General features: G+C 39.8%; 1 protein-coding gene across 3 annotated transcripts in view; it reads left to right on the plus strand.

Moving 5' to 3' along the window:
* The first annotated feature begins 565 nt into the window (after positions 1-565).
* Positions 566-19,797, plus strand: part of Hsdl2 (Hydroxysteroid dehydrogenase like 2) — a 52,282-nt gene continuing 33,050 nt past the window's right edge. The window contains exon 1 of one of the 3 annotated variants that reach the window (XM_076172932.1): positions 566-721. In XM_076172932.1, the coding sequence (XP_076029047.1) occupies positions 705-721 (17 nt within the window). In that variant the 5' untranslated portion in view covers positions 566-704. Of the gene's footprint in view, positions 722-14,382; positions 14,454-14,739; positions 14,847-19,797 lie in introns of those variants that run through there. The other 2 variants (XM_076172933.1, XM_076172931.1) reach the window with 2 other exon arrangements.

Genomic DNA, 19,797 nt, shown 5'->3' on the forward strand with positions numbered 1-19,797 from the left:
CTTAAAGGCTCCTATGGAGGGGGCTGTAACTACCTCCACCGGAAGACCATTCCAATCATTGACCACTCTTACACTAAATGAATTTGCCCTCACCAGAGTTCCCCAGTGGCCTCGTTTCTTGAGCATAACCGTGTTTGACCTGGTACTATTTTCATTATACTCAAAGAAGACGTTATAGTCCACATTCTCCATCCCTGACTTGTCCATAACGAACCAAACCACGACAGGGTCATCCCTGTACCCAGTCCACTGCACAAGTCAGAAACAATGCAACAAGAGCCATCTGCTTCATTTACATGACAACTCTCTCCTCGCTCCCTATTGCTAAAAGAAAGAAGATTAGGAGAAACCATTTGGTCGGCGTCATTTTATATTGCATTCACACGTATCTCTTGCATTCTCCCAAATCTAAGGTTATTAGAGTACCCCCTATTATCTCCAAAACTTTCTCTTCTCAATTCAGTCCTGTGAAAGTATATTCTAAAGCATATTGCAAATAGCCTGAGTGAAATTGTATCTTCTTGTATCCTAAGTTGATTGTACCGTCCTATGTTTAGACCTCCTGTGTTGTGCTTCTCTATCCCGTCATTGCTTATCAAGCAGACTAAACGCAAAAGTTTTTACTACAATATACGACAGTGTAAGAATTTCCCTTACGCAATTTTCGTCTTGAGCCATTTGTACATAACAGTAGACACGGGAAGATGTTGCTGAACACTGGGTAGGTTGAAATTAATTGTAAATTTGTTCACTATATTACTTACTATGATGCATGCGAAACATGGGTAGATTGTCATATGGCACATGTATTTGTGAATTTACAGGCCAGGAAAAACAATGAAGACAGATAGACCAATGACTTTGTAGTTTGTGGTCGGCGGTAGTTACTGGGTCATTGCCCACACCCACAAAATTTTAAGGGCGTGATGTTTAGTCGTATTTGTAGCAATTACTAAGTATCGAGTGTTATCATGTGTTGTTATACTATAAGATTACTCTATAAGTAAGCCGAGGAGCACACATTTGGTTTTAAAATATGAAGACTGGCTTCAGCCTTCATTAAGTTGAAGATGAATTCAATTCCCAGCATGATAATCATGATTAGGCCTCAGGCTTAGACTTGTTTGAAATAAATGTGAGAGTTAAATACGGCAGATATTTAGTTCGTAATGACTGTTTTGAGAATAATTGCAATTATTAAGTTAGAATTATTGGTATTTTTTAAGAAGTGCACACCTGTGTAATAGTTACATAAAATTGAATATTCATTTGTAAATTATAATACATCAATGTAACATGTTTTTCTTGATAGAAATTAATAACAAATAGTTGCTAAAAGTGATACACTAACAAACAGTTATGGCATCTGCTTGAGATGCCATCTTTGATAGATGTAGAGGCTGAAGAAGTGTACACAACAACAACCCTGATGACCTCTAGAATTACAGGTACTGCTTTACTAAATGCAGGTTAGGTAGGTAAGGTTAGGTCAGAATAGACAAATTTATCATACTTCAATTTCTTTAACCTCCACATCTATCAAAACAAAGATGACACACACACATGGTGACATGGCTAGTCTTACTAAAATCACAAGGAAGCCTTCTTCTCGTCATCACAAATGGTAGGGTTTGATGAATCCTGGGCAGCAGAGGTGGACTGAAGAGAACCAGGGATAGATTGGAGAGGTAGCGGAGGGGGGACCTGATCAACTGATGTAGGGAGGGCTGGGTGGGAGGGAGCGGCAGGTTTGAAGGAGCTGGAAATGGTTAGATTCAAACTGCTAAATTTTTTTAGAATAGATACTTGTGTATCTAAAATACCCAATTTTAGTAAAGCTCAGTTCATAGGATTATGTTAGGAGCTTCAGCTTACAGATTGGGAGGCAAAATTAATTGAAAGACCTGTAGATCAGATGTGGGAAATATTTCAAAATATGCTTACTAAGATGATTCATACTTGCATCCTGTTTAAGAAATACAAGTGCTCGGGTGCACCTAATGACTATCAAAGTTATGTAGTAATTCAGATTTAAAGACAATAAAAAACAAAAATGACAATACAAAATGAATATCGCTGATAAATCCAAAGAGAATTCCAATGAATTCTATAGTCACATTGGCCCACTATTATCTGCTGACAGTCAATTTGAGAATTCAAATGAAGGAATGTGTGATATTTTAAACAACTATTTTATCTCATTATTCGTAAACAAAACACTTCAAAATGAACTCCAAACTGAAACCTGTGAAAAATCTAGGGTGAATTTACTATGGTAAATATAACAAAAGAAAAAATTGAAAGTTGTATAGAGAAACTCAAAGATGATAAAACACCAGGGCCTGACGGTTGGCATCCAAGAATCTTAAAGGAAATGAAAAATGAGATTGTTGTTCCATTAGAAATTATTTTCAAAAAATCCATCATATACAGAGATGTCCCAAGAGAATGGAAGCTAGCTAACATTACTCCAATATTCAAAAAAGGTGACAAAAAGAAACCAAATAACTACAGGCCTATAAGCTTGACTTCATTCATAGGGAAAATGATGGAAACTATAATCAGAGATGCTATCAAACATCATTTAGAAAGTAACTGTGATAAATGATAGCCAGCATGGATTCAGATGGAAACATTCTTGCAAGACTAACTTACACAGTCATCTTGAATTATGACAAAAGAATATAAATTTAATATAATTAGACTTTGCAAAAGCTTTTGATGCCATCCCCATGAAAGGCTACTTACTAAATCAGCTTCACACGGAGTAAGTGGTAGCTGATTAAGTTGGACTAGTAATTAGTTGAATGATCAAAAACTGAGTTGTTATAAATGGCAAAATTTGTAGATGGAAAAATGTTACGAGTGGAGTTCCTTAGGGTTCTGTTCTTGGGCCACTTCTATTCATAGTATATATAAATGATATAGCCTACGGAACTAAAATCTATTGTCTCCAAGTTTGCTGATGATACAAAATTGCATGGAATGACAAATGATCACTTAAATCAGTTAGATATTCAAGAAGATTTAGATAAATTATAGCGATGGTCTGAAAAGTGGCTAATGAAATTTAACACAATGCAAGGTTATGCACATAGGCAAAAATAACAGTATGATTACAAGTTATTTGGAAATTAGTTAACAAAAGTGGATAGTGAAAAGGATCTCAGGGTAATTATCAGTAACAATCTCAAATCGTCCGATCAGTGTATTTCAGCCTCTGAGAAAGCAAGTAAGATTCTAGGACTGATTGCACAATCTTTTGACTTCACAAGTCTATCTCTCATTAACATACATTCGTATACCAAAGGATCTTTTCCCCCTTATAAGGGAGGTAGCCAAAAAACAAAGCCATAAAAACCACTCCTACCCATTCCATCCCTATCACACCCAAGTCCCCTCCACCCTCTTCCCTGCCTCTTATCTTGGCACCTCTCATTAACAAGCTATATAAATTGTTAGTTCGTCCACATTTGGAATATGCTGTTTCCATATGGTCACTGAATCTCATTAAAGACATTAACCCCTTCCATACGGTGCCGCATACGTAGGCGGCATGAGGAGCAAGTGGATATGCGACGCTGCCATATCAGCGTCTTGATTATATTTATTGTAGTTGCCCCTGCGTTTTGACATTCTCCCTAATCTGCCCTTAATCACATTCTCTATGGTTTTCAAAATTCACGGGTGAAAGAGAGAACGATTGATATAAGCGGTGACTATATTTTATGATGCGAGTATTATTGTAACACGTCGTATGGCTGGCATGGGCTGCTGCCCGCGAGATTTAAGGCCCATACTGAAGAGGTTAACAGATTGGAAAAAGTACAATGGCAAGCCACAAAACTGATTCCAAATACATACATTAATGCTCTATCTATCACCCATCTACCACCCTCTCCCATGTGTACTTATGCTTGACTTTCTTCCAAAACACTGTACTGTATTTGCTATCATCAACTCTCTAGACACATCTCCACCATCAACTCTCCACTACAATTCTTTCCTGGAACTCCACATTTCCCAACCACTCCGTCAGTTGGATCATTTCCTACCTTAGCTCTTCACTCCGGGGCACATCGCACGTCTGGCAGCATTAGCTGCCCGACGTGCAATGTTGTGTCATAATAATCGCATTATAAAAAATAAAGTCAGTGCTCAATCGTTTGTTCCTTTTCACCCGTGTATTTTGATAACCATAGAAAATTGATGAAGCCAGTTTAGAGAGAATGTAAATTACGTAAGTACGACTACAATAAATATAATCAAGATGGCGACGTCGGCATCATCACGTACCCACTTGCTCCTCATGCCACCTACATAGGCGTCACCATATGGAAGTGGTTAAGGTCTCCCAATACTATTACATTGACATTTCTCCCTAATCTCTCTATGCATACATACATACATGTACCAAAGGCTTTTTCCCCTTTACACGGGGGGTAGCCAAAAAGAAAAAGGCATAGAAATCCCTCCCACCCATTTCATTTCCCATATACTCCACTCCCCTCCACCCTCCTCCCTCCCTCCTATCTTGGCACCTCCTGGATGACAGGTCATCCCTGCATCCTGTCCACTGCCCTGGGTCAGAAGCAGTGTCGCAAGACACAGCACATCCACAACAAGGCCGCTTCATAAACTCGACAACCCCCCCCCCCCCTCCGTCCCCTCATGCAGAAAAGGAGAAGACGGGGAGAAATCCCTTCGGGCTGCATCAATTTTTTTTTTTCTCATACATACATACTTCCTCATCCCCCACCCACTCCCCCTCATGCATCACAGCCTCATCTATACACAACCCTTCTCCATTCACCCCTATCTTCTGTCCTCTCCCTCTATGCACTCATTTAAATCTATCCAAAAAACCTCCCTTATACACTCTTCTCACTACCAGGCCCATATGCACTTACAAAAACCCACATCTCCTTTACCAGTTTCACCTTCATCTACATTATCCTTGATTCCAAATATCAAAAATAAATCATACGAAATCGACTAAAACATATGAATCTATTTTCCATACAAAAGCTTAGACCCAGAGGTGACTTGATACAGGTCTTTAAGATTCTAAAGGGGATTGACATCAAAAGTGACAACATTTTTATATTGAATGAGAATCTGACAAGAAATAATGGTCTCAAACTGTCAGGAAATAGATTTAATTTGGAAGTGGGTAGAAACAACTTTGCCAACTGGGTAGTTAATAAATGGAATAGACTTCTGCAGAGGCAGTGCAATGTAGTTCAGTTCGAAGCTTTAACCCCTTCCATACGGTGCCGCACACGTAGGCGTCATGGACTTAGATCTCGGTGGCAGCAGCCAATGCCAGCCGTACGACGTGTCGTAATAATACTCGCATCATAAAATATAGTCACCGCTTATATCGATCGTTCTCTCTTCACCCGTGAATTTTGATAATCATAGAAAATGCGATTACAAAAGAATTAGAAAGAATGTCATTATGGAGGGGCGACTACAATAAATATAATCAAGACACCGATATGGCAGCCTCGCGAATACACTCGCTCCCCATGACGCCTACGTGTGCGGCACCGTATGGAAGGGGTTAAGATTCGTTTAGATAAACATCTAAGCAAGATGCTGTAATAACTGCCATTTATTTCTTATTATTTGTTTTGTTATTATTTGTCTGTTTATTTACTTGATTTTTATTTATTATTAGTTATCTGTCAAATTATTATTTGCTATTTACTTGTTTGTTATTTAACTATACATAAGCATTTATGTATTTTATTTATTACCAGTGTTATATTATCATTTTTATTTTATTTATTTAATTTATTTTGTATTTTATTTATCATTATATATATATTTTTTCACATCCGACCAAGCTATGGACCAAAAGGTCTCCTGTCGGCATGCTCAGGCTTTGTATTCCTGTCTTCTTCTTCTTCTTTTTTTTTTTTTTTTTTTTTTTTTTTTTTTTTCTCTCCCTCCTCCTCCTCCTCCTCCTCCTCCTCCTCCTCCTCCTCCTCCTCCTCCTCCTCCTCCTCCTCCTCCTCCTCCTCCTCCTCCTCCTCCTCGCCCCAAATATATTTCTGTAGACCTTGAAGGCAATTGTTCCACTTCATGCTGGGTTTGGGTCCCTTTCCTTTATTTTTTTATGGTTGCATCTAGGCCAGAGAGTGTATAATCAAGTGCCTACATTGAAAAATGCATGTGTGATATCAATTCAAAAGGATCATTTAAATGAAATATTGGACATCGAACCATTGAATAGTGAGGGAAACCTGTAGTCTTGGGTATTTGGGTGTGAATGTGGTGGGAAAGGTAGGAGTGGAGGTAGAATGTAGATTGAGAGAAGCAAGTAAATGCCTTGGGTGATTAAAAAGTGTAGTGAAAACTAGATATTTGGGAATGGATGCTAAGAGGAGATTGTATGGAGCAGTGATTGTACCGACAGCACTGTATGGGGCAGAAACATGGAACATAGAGTGGAAGAGAGAATGAGTTTGAATGTGTTTGAGATGAGATGCCTGAGAAGTATGATAAGGGTTACTAGACTGGATAGAGTGAGAAATGAGGAGGTGAGGAGGAGAAGAGGGGTGGAAAGGGAGTTGGGAGATAGGGTTGATGAAAGAGTATTGAGATAGTTTGTACACATGGAAAGAATGAATGAGGAAAGATTGGTGGAAAGCAGAGATGGAAGGAGTGAACATGAGGGGACAACCAAGGATGAGATGTATGAATTGGGAAAGAGGGGAATATCTGTTGAGAAAGGATGGGAGAAGATAGGAGTGAATGGAGAATGGTTGTGTATGCATGAAAGGGAGTGGGTTGGGGATGGGAGGGTGAGGGAGTATATGCGAAAAATAAAATGACGCAACCTGAAGGGATTTCTCCATGTCCTCTCTTTTTCTGCATGAGGGGAAAGGGAGCGGGGGTCACTGATTAAATGAAGTGGCCTTGGTGTGGATGTGCTGTGTCTTGTGACAATGCTTCTGAACCAGGGCAGTGGGCAAGATGCAGGGATGACCCGTCATCCAGGGTGAGCCAAGATAAGAGGGAGGGAGGAAGGTGAATGGGAGTGGAATATGTGGGAATGGAATGGGTCAGAGTGGATTTTATGCCTTTGTTTTTTGGCTACCTCCCTTGTAAGGGGGAAAAAGACTTTGGTACATATGTGTACATCACATAGGTGTGCACTTCTAAAAATTTACCAAATTATTTTCCTGAAATGTCCTTCACATTAATGTGACTTCCATTTTTAGAACATATCACTTGTTTTAGAGATACAGACCATTATACTATCATTAATGTGGGAAGCATGGGAGACTAGGGTTTTTGGGGAGAACATGTGCTCTTCTGGCAGGATGCCAGGCAAAGCAACTACTGTCTAACCCAGTGTCCAACATAGTTGCAACTATGCAGTGATGTAGTTGCAGCTGGGTTCAACCAATCATTGCAGTGGTTAGTTGGATCCAATTATCTGCATACCACTATATGGTGTAAGCTAGATGTATAGATCCAACCAATCATGGCTATTGTTGGTTGGACCTATCCTCTGGGCAGTCCATACTGTATAACTGTCCCATCAGGCCACATGATTTGCTCCCCATCCCCACCACTCCTGTGTTAAGTTCAGTCAAATAGATTGTTAATCCATTATAAAGGTAAATTGAATAATTTGTGATAAAAGAAATTGTTGGTGATGTATTTTCCTACATTTAGCTGAGGAGGGGTTTGGAGTGAGCAGATCTTGTATCTAGACAACCACTATAATGTAAGAGTGCCTGATTGTACAGGTGGCTCTTCCTGAATGCCATTCTTTTCAACAGACCACAGCATATTGGGGCATGAAATACAAGTATGTTTTACCACATACTACCCCCCATCCATCAAAGTAGTAGTTCAGACTTCCATGCAACAGCATTTCTAATATGCTATGTTTGGCTTGAAATTATCTTGTTCAGAATGGTCTACTGTGATCATTGGTGATCATAGATATGTATAGGCTTGTTTGTATTTTTTGCACTTACCAAAAGTAATTTGAAGAAAATTTTTACCCATGAAAAATAGTAGGGAAATAGGAAGTGGTGATTCCCACCCTATGACCTGTCATCCATGTACCCTAATAGTACTGTGTGCTTATCATACCTGGTCTTAAGGTTTGCTATTGATGGAACCATTACTACACACTCTGGTGGTGAATTCCAAACTAGTTCCCCCTCATCATGGTTCTCCATTGGTCAGATTACTCAACTTCGTGGAATGGCCTCAAAGGTTATTTCTGTTCAGCTGGAAGAACCTTGTGTAGGAAACGTCCTTGTAGCCTTGTAGGAGCTTGAAGGTCTCGATCATGTTGCCTCTCATTCTCCTCTTCTCAAGGGGCTGTAAGTTAAGACAGACAGTGCAACATATAGGGGAGCTGGGTGAGGCCCAATATCATTTTTGTTGCCCTCTTCTTTACTCAGTCCAGAGCCTGGATGTCTCATTTTAAGTAAGGAGACCACACCTTGGCTCTATAGTCCAGAAAGGGACGAACCAGAGAGAGGTAGAGTGGCAAGAAGAAATCCTTGGTGAGCACACTAAAGTTCCTATTGATGCCCACTCTGCTGTTCCCCTTGGCCGCTACCGTTGCTACATGGACCAAAGGCCTGAGGTAGTTGGTCACAATTATTCCAAGGTCCTTTTCCTGGGTTTATTTTTCCAGCATACCATCATTCAATTGGTAGTGTGCTTGTTGGTTACTGTGGCTTATATGTATGATCTTACATTTGTGTTAAATGTAAGTGGTCACTTACTGCTCCATTCCTTCAGGTGTTTCATGTCATGTTAGTAAGCCTCTGCATCTTCCTTGGTCTTCAAGGTTCTGTATATCTTTGCATCATCTGCAGACAAACTGGCTGTTGACTCAAGGCTTTTAACAACGTCATTGATATACACCAGGAAAAGGGCTGGTTTCAGGATTTAACCCTATGGTACTCTACTTAGCACTGGCAGCCAACCCGAACACTCCCTCCTGATGCATACCTGGTGAAATCTGTCTGTGAGAAAGCTCCTGACCCAGTCCAGAACATTGCTCTCCACTCTTAAGGCTCCTAATTTGACTAACAACCTCACATGGGGAATTCTGTCAAACACCTCCTCACAGTCAAGGTAGTTCACATCCACACACTGATTGCAATCCACAGCATTAACCATGTTGTTCAGGTAACACAGCATATTGGTCAGACAGCTCCTTTTATTTCTAAAGCCATGTTGTTGATCATTTAGAAGTGCATTGTCTGTGAGGTGCTGCACAATACTTGCCTTGGCAATCTTTTCCATGACTTTGGGCACTGTGCTGGTCAATGACACTGGTCAATAGTTTAGTGGATTCATCCTGCATCCTTTCTTGTGTATAGGTGAAATGTTGGCCTTCCTCTAGTCATGTGGTATATCACCAGTCCTCAGGTACATTGAATGTATATCTAAGTGATGCACAAAATGCATCAGCACACTGCTTCAGTACATATGGCAGTATTCCATCAGGTCCCGGAGCTTTGCAGTCATTTAATTCAGAGAAGTCTTTCCTGACATCTTTCTTTGTTATACTGATGTCACATAATTTGGCTCCTGAGAACACTTGGCTTGGTTCCTATCGTCCAGAAGTAGCCCCCCAAAAAAGGGGGGGGGGGGTCGTGAATGGGATTGGAGTATGTTGGGATGAAATGGGTGGGAGTGGATTTATGCCTTTGATTTTGGCTACCTCCCTTGTAAGGGGGAAAAAGCCAATGGTCTGTATGTACAATCATGTTATGATTGAAAAATGGATCTAGGGCTTTCTATTATTATTGTTGTGATGATGATGATGTTGTTTCCCATTTGTTTTTAGTCATTCTAACATGTAAATTACATACATATACCAAGGCTTTTTTCCCTCTTACCAGGGGGGTAGCCAAAAAGGACAAGGCACAAAAACATTCCCACCCATTTCATCCCCGAAAACACTCCACACCCCTCCACCCTCCCTCCCATCTTAGCACCTCCTAGATGACGGGTCATCCCTGCACCCTGTCCACTGCCCTGGGTCAGAAGCAGTGACGCAGGACACAGTACATCCACAGCAAGGCCGCTTCATTAAATTGGCGACCCCCCCTCTCCGTCCCCCCATATAAAGGAGAGGACGGGGAGAAATCCCTTCGGGCTGCGTCAAAATTTTTGCTCACACACACTACCTCACCCCCATTCCCCCGTCCAATCCACCTCATGCATCACAACATTTTCCATATACAACCATTCTCCATTCACCCCTGTCTTCTGTCCTCTCCCGTCCTTCCTCAACCGACATTCCCCTCTTCCCCAAAGCCCCCTTCACCCCATCCATCCATCTCATCCTAGGACGTCCCCTCATGTTCACTCCCTCCACATCTGCCTTCCATACCTCCTTTACTAGTCTTTCTTCACTCATTCTTTCCATGTGTCCAAACCATCCTAATACTCTTTCATCCACCCTATCTCCCAGCTCCCTTTCCACCCCTGTTCTCCTCCTCACTTCCTCATTTCTCACTCTATCTAGCCTAGTAACCCCCATCATACTTCTCAGACACTTCATCTCAAACACATTCAAGTTCCTTCTCTCTTCCTCTCTCATGTTCCATGTTTCTGCTCCATACAGTGCTGTTGGCACAATCACTCCTTCATACAGTCTCCTCTTAGCATCCATTCCCAGATTCCTATTCCTCATTACACTTTTTAAACCACCAAGGCATTTACTCGCTTCTCTCAATCTACATTCTACCTCCACCTTCACTCCACCCTTTCCTGCCACATTTGCACCCAAATATCTAAAACTATCCACTTCCTCCGGTTGCTCTCCCTTAATGCTCATTTCCAGATTACTGCCACTTTCACCCCTTGTACATCTCATCACCTTACTTTTACCCACATTTATCTTCAGCTTTCTTCTATCACACACTCTCCCAAACTCTGTCACCAGCTTCCTCAATCCCTCCTCCGATCCTGCCACAAGCGCAGTGTCGTCCGCAAACAACAGCTGGCTCACCTCCCACTTTTCTCCATTTTCCTTAACCATCTCCAATCCCTGACCCACTACCCTTGCATTCACCTCTCGCACCCCTCCATCCATGTATAAGTTGAACAGCCAGAGTGACATAACGCATCCCTGACGAAGTCCCACCTTTACCTCAAACCACTCACTCTCTCCATTTCTAATCCTGACACAAGCTCTACTACTCTCATAAAAACTCTTGACAGCTCCCAGAAGCTTTCCTCATATCCCGTATATCCGCATAACCTCCCACAGTGCCTTTCTGTCTACCCTGTCGTAAGCCTTTTCCAGATCCATAAAGGCCCAGAAAACATCCTTCCCCTTTCCTATAGCTTTCTCACATATCTGTCTTACCACAAAAATCTGATCTACACAACCTCTACCTGTCCTAAACCCACACTGTTCCTCACCAATTACTCCCTCTGTTCCTCTCCTAATCCTCTCAATCAAGATCCTCCCATAAGCCTTCCCAACTACACTTAACAAGCTAATCCCTCTGAAACTACTACATTCACACTTGTCCCCCTTTCCCTTGGAAAGTGGAACTATACAGGCACTCCTCCAGTCCTCTGGCACTCTACCCTCTCTCCAGCAAACATTAAATAACCTCACCAACCAGTCCACCATCACTATACCTCCTTTTTTAAGACATTCTGCATGGCATCCATCCAGACCAGGTGCCTTACCTGCTTTCATCATCTTAACTGCTGCTTTCACTTCATCCTTCCTTATTTCTCCTCCATTTTCCTCACTCATCACTCTCATTTTCTTAGCATTTCCCACTGCAACTATCTTTCCCTCCCTATCCTCCTTCACATTTAGCAACTCCCTAAAATATTCTGCCCATCTTCCCCTTACTGCCTTCCCCTCCATTATCATCTCTCCATCTGCACCTTTTACCTTTTCTTCTCTATTTGATTTGCCTCCTCTTCCTCTCTTAATTTCTTTCCAAAACATCTTTTTATTACTTTCAAAATTTTCTGTCATACTCTTACCCCATTTTACATCTGCTCTCCTCTTTGCCTCCTTTACCTTTTTCTTTACTTCTCTTTTCTTTTCCCTGTACTTCTCATATGACTCCCTCGTCCTACTTTGTAACCAATCTGTGAAAGCTCGCTTCTTCTCTTCTACAACCTTCTTTGTTTCCTCATCCCACCATTCACTACCCTTCCTTCTATTTCCTCCTGACCTTCTTGTTCCACACACCATCCTTGCACACTTTGTGACTCCCTCCTTGAACCATCCCCATTCCTCCTCCACACCTACCTCCACTCTATCCTTCACTCCCTCCCACTCCTTCAGCTTCCTCTTGTACTCCTTCTCCTTTTCCTCGTCGTTTAGAGAGTTCACTCTAAGCACCTCCCTACCTTTTGTCCCTTTCCTCTTCCTCCATCTGTCCTCCACTCTCAACTTACCTTCCAGAAAATTATCTGATATTCCCCCACCCTCTCCCCTTAGCACATGTACATCCCTAACTCTTCCTATCATAATCCTATTTACCACTACATAGTCCATTAAAGCTCTATCTACCACCTTTCCCTCCACCACCCTCTCCCATGTGTACTTATGCTTGACTTTCTGTAAATTACAGCTGACTTAAATCTCCAAGTCTATGAAAACCCAAGAAACATCCATACCTTTTGCTAAAGCATAGAATTCATATGGCAACAGTTTTCTAGAATGTGTCCCTTGCATACATGGAGGGATTGATGTACCTTTTCCATATCTTGTTACCTTCCCTTCCTGTCTATGATTTTACCGCCCTCCTGCCAACCACCTTTTCCCCTCAACCACCCTTTATACCTTTACTCCCCTCCCTCTCATTTATCTTACTGTGCAGTTCCTCTCCCTCCCTCCCACCCTCCTACCACCTTTACCATCTACCATCGTGCTGCTAATCTAATGTCTCCCTTCACCCTACCACACTAGTCCCAAGTTAACTGTATTTTTTTTTTCTTCCTTTCCAGTCATTGGCTACACCCACCAACATATTAGTAATTTCCCCCATTATAAATTTATATATACATTAAGATGGCAAAGCACTGTTATGAACAAGAGTATATGTATTTTGTTAGAAGTAACCAGTGCTTCTATCCTAGTGGACAGTATCACAATGAAGAGGTGGAGTCAAAGAGATGGTAAAGGAGAGATTTAAGTAGGATAGATGAGTGGAGGTATATTAAAAGTTGAATGGTATCATTCATTTTTAAGTGGAGGTTAGCCTCCAGTCACAGAGAAATGCAGCATGACTGAGTTATAAAGATGACTTAAAATCCCTAAAATATTGACTGAATTATACAACAATGCAACAGGAGTGGGATACTAGGATACTTGTTAGCTGTCAGTAAGTCATACCTAAAACATGAAGTCGCTAGAAATTGAGGTTAATGGGCCTCCTGTAAAGATAGGAAAGCATGTATCTTTGAGATAAGGATGATAAGGACAAAGGTTAAGAGGCAGTGATGATCAAAATACATTGTGGCTCTTTACAGGCCTGCTTATGGATACTCTCTTAACTCTTTTTCTGTTTCCCTTTCCTTCCTCAGTCTCTCCCTCCACACCTACTCTGTCACCCTTTGTAATAAACAAATGCAGGACTTCATACCTTTTGAAGGTATTTGTGAGTTGAAGCTGAGAAGTATGATGTACCAATATACCATTTCTTGTTAAAAAAAATAGTAAAGAAAATATATATAAAATCATGTTTGTTTTAAATTGAGCCACCAGAATTCTCTTATCTTCTCGTTCCCGTAGGGTTGTTCCTAAATTACGGTTTTCCTCTTCCTGGAAACCTGCAGCACCAAAGTGGGTGGCATTGGTCTTTAGGCCCTCTCATAAATTTCTCTGGAAAGAAATATTGGGCTCTTACTTGTCTGGTATTATTGTAATACTGTTTCTTTGTCACCTGCTTATAATGTTAGGTGGGAGAAGTCACCAATTGTCAGCTCTCCTTTGTGAAAAGATAGAGGAAATATAGTCAGAGTTGATAAAAATCTTGGCTTACCTGAAGCTCAAGTGTCAGTTCTTTGGGGCTTCACCTCTAAATGTTTGTGGGAGGGTGCTGGGTTTTGAAGATGGGTGGTAGGGTGATAGTCTGACATCCACCATTTGACCACCACTTGGAGTTACCTGTCATCAGCCCACACGATATACAGGTCTCATTATTCAGGTAGGGTAGTTATCATTTAAGAACTATTATTTATGAATATTTTCTGCATTTTCATTTGCAATTGAATATTTCAGAATGGGAGCATATGTATTTTATAATTATTACATTTTCATTCTTATGAAGTAAAGTATTAATCTGTACTTTCCTTCCTCACCTTCCCTTTCCTCTCCCCTATTACACCCTCCAACAGCCTTTACAATCTTATCTCTCCATAAGTCTTGTAGTCTCAACAGTGTGTGACAAAGATAAGATCATGATAGAAAACACAGGGTAAGTGTAGTGTTTGCTCCAATTTAAGAAAACTAATTATTTTTCTTTTTTTGCCAGTGATAAGATTTACTTAAAGCCAATTTTTTTTATTTTTATAAATGTGAATATGTTGTGCAGTGAAATACAGTGCTCATCACGGCATTATGCCAGGTGAGCGCTGCAGCATAATGCCATGACAAAAATCAATGTCTTACCATACAGAGAGGTCTTTTTCCATCATGGCATTATGCCGGGTACCAGCCATTAGCATGACATTACTGCTTCCCAACAAACACCACATACTGACTCAGTGGCTACCGTGATGAGAGGAAGTGTTATGTCTTTGTTCTCTCGTTTGCCCCATCTTTTGTCTAGGTTTCCTTTGGTTTCTGGGCTATACCTTGGTGACTATGGGTAAAAAGAAGTCATTAATGCCTGAAAATATAGCTCAGATCGTAGGGCTTCACAAAGATGGACTCCAGATAAGAGAAAAAGTGGTAAATGTTGGTGTGAGTGAGCAATCTGTGAGAAACTATGTGAAGCATTTCAAGGCCAATGGTAGTGTCAAGTTACTGTCTGCTAAACCTCAGGCTGGCCTTTCAAAGAAGACATCCATATGTACTTTGAGTGCCCAAAGAAACAGCTAGAGAGTAAAATTACCTTAACTGCTAGAACATAAAAAAGAAAAAGAAAACACGTCTGCTTTCTGAGGTTTCCATAAGAACAGTCAATAGGCAGATGGCTGAGCTGGGCTACAGTAGCTATTGGCAAATTAAGAAACCCATCCTTACCAAACAGCAGAAGAAACAGGCTGGATTTTGCTCTTAAATATCGTAGTTGGACTCCTCATGGAGGGACGAAGCCACCTTCACTGTCACCTGTAACCATGGCAGACATGTGTACCGGGCCAGAGATAACCCACTAGACCCACAGTACACCTGTGGGACCAAATACCCAGACTCGCTCATGGTTTGGGGGTGTTTCACTACTCAGAGTGTTGGTGAACTCGTAGTGCTCCCCAAAAACCAGTATATGAACCAATATGATTATCTGGAGGTGTGTGATAATTTACCTGACGCATTTGACAAGTATGGGGTACAGTATTTATACAGGATGGTACACCGTGTCACACCTGATCTGTAGTTGAGTGGCTTAAAGACTGTGATGTGAGCATCTTTAATGACTGGCCAGGCAATTCCCCTGACCATAACCTTATTGAAAACCTGTCGTCAATAGTGAAGCGAAGTTTGATGGGCAAGGATATTAGAACTATTCCACAGCTCGAGTCTGCTGTACATACAGCATGGATTAATATACATCCCCAGACCCTCAGGAATTTGTGTGGAGTCTTCCTAAATGGCTGAGAGAAGTGGTGAAGTGTAAGGGAGGCAGCACCAAGTATTAGAACCTTGGCAACTGTGCAAATATATTTTTATGGTACGTGTTTGTGTTTTGGTAAGTGTGTGTGGGGTGGCTGGCATAATGCCGTGATGAGCACTATACTTGTTTTGTAATTTTTGGTTTAGTTTGTATGAATGTCTTTCTTCTGGTACTTAAAGATTAATGGAAATTACTCGAACAAATACAGTTATTGTTTAATTTCCATGTTTAAGAGAGTGTTCAAAAATTATGAGTTTGAGAGGGTTATATGTAAAGAATTTGTTTGATGTGTACTAAGCATGTACTTGAGTGGAGCAAAAGACAACACATGAATTTAGAATAGAATTAAATTTATGGCAGTAAAGGAAGGTGGGCATGTGATTTTGAAGCGTTGTAATTGGAGGAGCCAAGATAAGAGGGAGGGAGGGAGGGGGTGGATGGGAGTGGAGAATGTGGGGATGAAATGGGTGAGAGTAGATTTTATGCCTTTGTTTTTTGGTTACCTTCCTTGTAAAAGGGAAAAATACTTTGTATTTACCGGTACCTAGTTGTATTTTACGGGATGAGAGTTATGCTCATAGTGACCCATTTTCGTATCTCTCCGCATCTGCATCCAGTTTATTGTATGTATGTATGTAATTTGGGAATGTAATATTTAGTAGATAGATATAGCGTTCAATACATAAATGGCTCAATTGATTGCTATGGTTAAGAGAAGGATGTTGAGGATGCTTTCTTGGAAGACCCCTCCTTGTTGATTGTATGGAGAGCACAGGGATATTCGTGTGCATACTTGAAAAGTTATAAATTCTTATTTTTGTGCTGAAATTAACACATGTCCCTATATCTTGGTTTAGAAAAATATGTGCATACTGAAATTTGCAGACTCAATTTATTGTGCAGAAATTAATGCAAGTTGTATTCCAGATTTTTATTTGAAAAAAGTAATAGTAACCCCATAAAAATAAAGAATTTCATGCTCCCAGTCACCTGCTCCCACAGGACTTAGGAGTGTATGTACTTAGTTGTAGTCAGACACAGCCAGGATCAAGTTGTTTGAGGAAAGAGAGAAAGTTTTTCCCAATTTGGGATGGGATTCTTGGCAATTTTATAATAGGATTAAGTGCATGAGTGTTTGGGTTTGTAGGATACAATTGTTGATATGGGCTGTTTTAGTGGAGGTTGATGGAGAAGGAGTGGGTCACTGTCATCAGGGGTCTTTTGGTGACTATGGGGCATAGTCAAGTTTGGTTTTGGAAGGGACAGTGTATTTTTGATGAAGGTGTATTTACCTAGTTGTATTAAATGGGAAGGGGAGCTATGCTCGTAGTGACTCGTCTTTGTATCTCACAACATCTAGTTTGTACCACTCAATGTGGAAAACTGTTCTTTCTCAGATCTCTTCTACAACTATCATTTTTGAGTTTCTTTTCATGTCTCCTTGTTTTTCTTTTATCCCACTTTAATAAGTCTTCTCTGTCAAAGACCATGCCTTTCATGATTCTATAAATGGCTACTAAATCTCCTCTTTCTCTTTGTTCCAGGGTTGGTAGTTCCAGTTTAGCCAATCTTTGTTCGTATGTCAATTTTGAAAGTGTTGGGGCAATCTTTGTTGTTGCTTTTTGGATTCTTTCTAATTTCCTTGTATTCTTTTTTGTATTGGGTGTCCATAGTGTTGCAGCGTACTCCAATCTTGGTCTTATCAGTGTGACTAATATTTTTTTTTACAATTACTATATCCAAATTATTAAGAGCCACCTTTATTGATCATAGTAAAATGCATGTTTCTCCGACTATTTTGTTAACATGATTGTCTGGGGACATGTCTTTAGTGATAATTACTCCTAGGTCTTTTTTGGAGTTTTCTTTACTTCCTTTGTACTAATTTTATATTATCGTGATTTTTTTTTTTTTTTTTTTTTTTTTTTTTTCCTCCCACTTTTTCCAAACTCTATTATACTATGTTTCTTAATGTTGAAGTTTATTCCCATTTATATATATAGCAAACATCGGAGCCAATACTGAACTCTGAGGGACTCCACTTATCATTTCTTCCCAGGTTGTTTTTTTTTTAATCTCTGAGCACCACTCATTTTTCTCCCATGCAAGAAATCTTCATCCATTTCAGTAATTTTCCTTGTACACCTGTTGTTTCAAGTTTTCTTAATAGTTTTTTGTGTGGTACTTTATCAAACACCTCTTGTAAATCCAGGAAGGCACTGTCTGCCCATCTGTCCCTTTCTTGCATTATATCTATTAACCTTGAATAAAAACGAATCAAGTGTGTGGTACATGATCTTCCCTGCCCAAAACTGAACTGTTTTGGATTTAGGATATTGTACTCTTCCAGATGTTTAGACCTACTTTTGATTACTTTTTCACAAATTTTAGCTATTGTACTTGTAAGGGAGACCAGTCTATAGTTTGTTGAGTCTTCCTTGTCTCCCCCTTTATATAATTGGCACAATATTGGCATTTTTCCAGTCTTGTGGTACCTTTCCTCTGTTGAGTGAGCAATCTATTGTCATATATTTTGTCTGTTAGTTCATCCATACATTTTTTTAGTATCCAGTTTGCAATTCTGTCTGGGCCATGTGATTTTCTGACATCAAGGCTCATTATTTGGTCCCTTATTTCTTTCTGTGTCACAATTATTTCTTTTATTGGGGGGATCTTTTTCCCCCTCCTTTATCCCAACTGTGTCTATTTTCATTTGTGAATACAGATTTGAAATATTTGTTCATAATTTCAGCCATTTTTACATCTGTATGTTTCATATTCCCTTGATGTTTCACTATTTCCAGTTTATTTTTTTATTTACATATATGTAGAATAATTTAGGTTGATCCTTACATTTGTCTATTATGTCTTTTTCATGGTTTCGTTTTTCTTCCCTGCATATTTTTACATAATCATTTCTTAGTTTGATATATTTTCCTTTTTTTTTGTTTTTTTTTTTTTTTTTTTTTTTTTTCCCATCTTTTCCAAGCTTTGTCTCTTTCTTCCATCTTTTGCCTCGCTACATTTTTTGTTGTACTAGCACTTGTATAGCTTTTCCTGTTTTTGTTATGGTACATATCTATCCTGTAAAAGTTCTAGCCGTAGGTGGGGAAAAACAAAATCCCAAAGACTTATCGAGAAGTCTATTTCGAAAATGATTCCTCTGGCAAACCTTCCTTGTCTGCTTTCCTACCACCTCGAAAGGCTGACGGCTGTCGCCTCTCTCGGGTGGTGTACATCTCCAAATTTCTTGCATCGACAATAATGAATGGTGCACGGTATCTAATATCATTACATTTATTACAGTGATATAAGTCTTGGATACTATTTTATTTTACAATGGTTAGAATGTTTAGTTCTTTCTGCTCATAAATATATTATGGTTATTAATCTAGGTTACATAGTATATTGTGTATGGGTAAAAGGTGTTCTTAGGAATCAGGGCTACTTCACGGTTTGGTCACGTGAAGGAAGAGGTTGGTGGTGTGTGTGTATGTATGTTCGTATGTGTTTTGCTGTGTAGTTTTCCATTGTGTTGTAATCTGTGAGATTATGGTTAGACTCCACTCCATTATAGATTTCTTTTAATATCATCCATTTCTCTTTCAACTGTGTTTCTTCATTAAAGAAGTTTTCCTGGCTCACTTTTTGAAAGAATTTTCTGAGTTTCTCAGAATCCATTTTGTTATACATCAGTCTTCCTTTTCTGTGTTTCTCATTTCTTCCCAAATTTATTTCCTCTTTTATTAATAATTCGAGCTCAAGTAGTATGTGGTCACTCTTCCCAGTTGGTATCTTGTATTCTATTTTATCCACAATTTCAGGCTCAGACATAAATAATAATTTTAGTTGTGACATTCATTATTTCTATATCTCGTATTCTCTTTTACACATTGAGTCATTATGTATTCAATGGTTATATCCAGTAGTATGTTTCCCCAAGGGTCCTCTCCACCTTTCATTGTCATCTATCAACATATTTCTT

This window comes from Oratosquilla oratoria, chromosome 33, assembly GCF_046742065.1.
Source record: "Oratosquilla oratoria isolate Oo_2021 chromosome 33, ASM4674206v1, whole genome shotgun sequence".
Lineage (NCBI taxonomy): Eukaryota > Metazoa > Arthropoda > Malacostraca > Stomatopoda > Squillidae > Oratosquilla > Oratosquilla oratoria.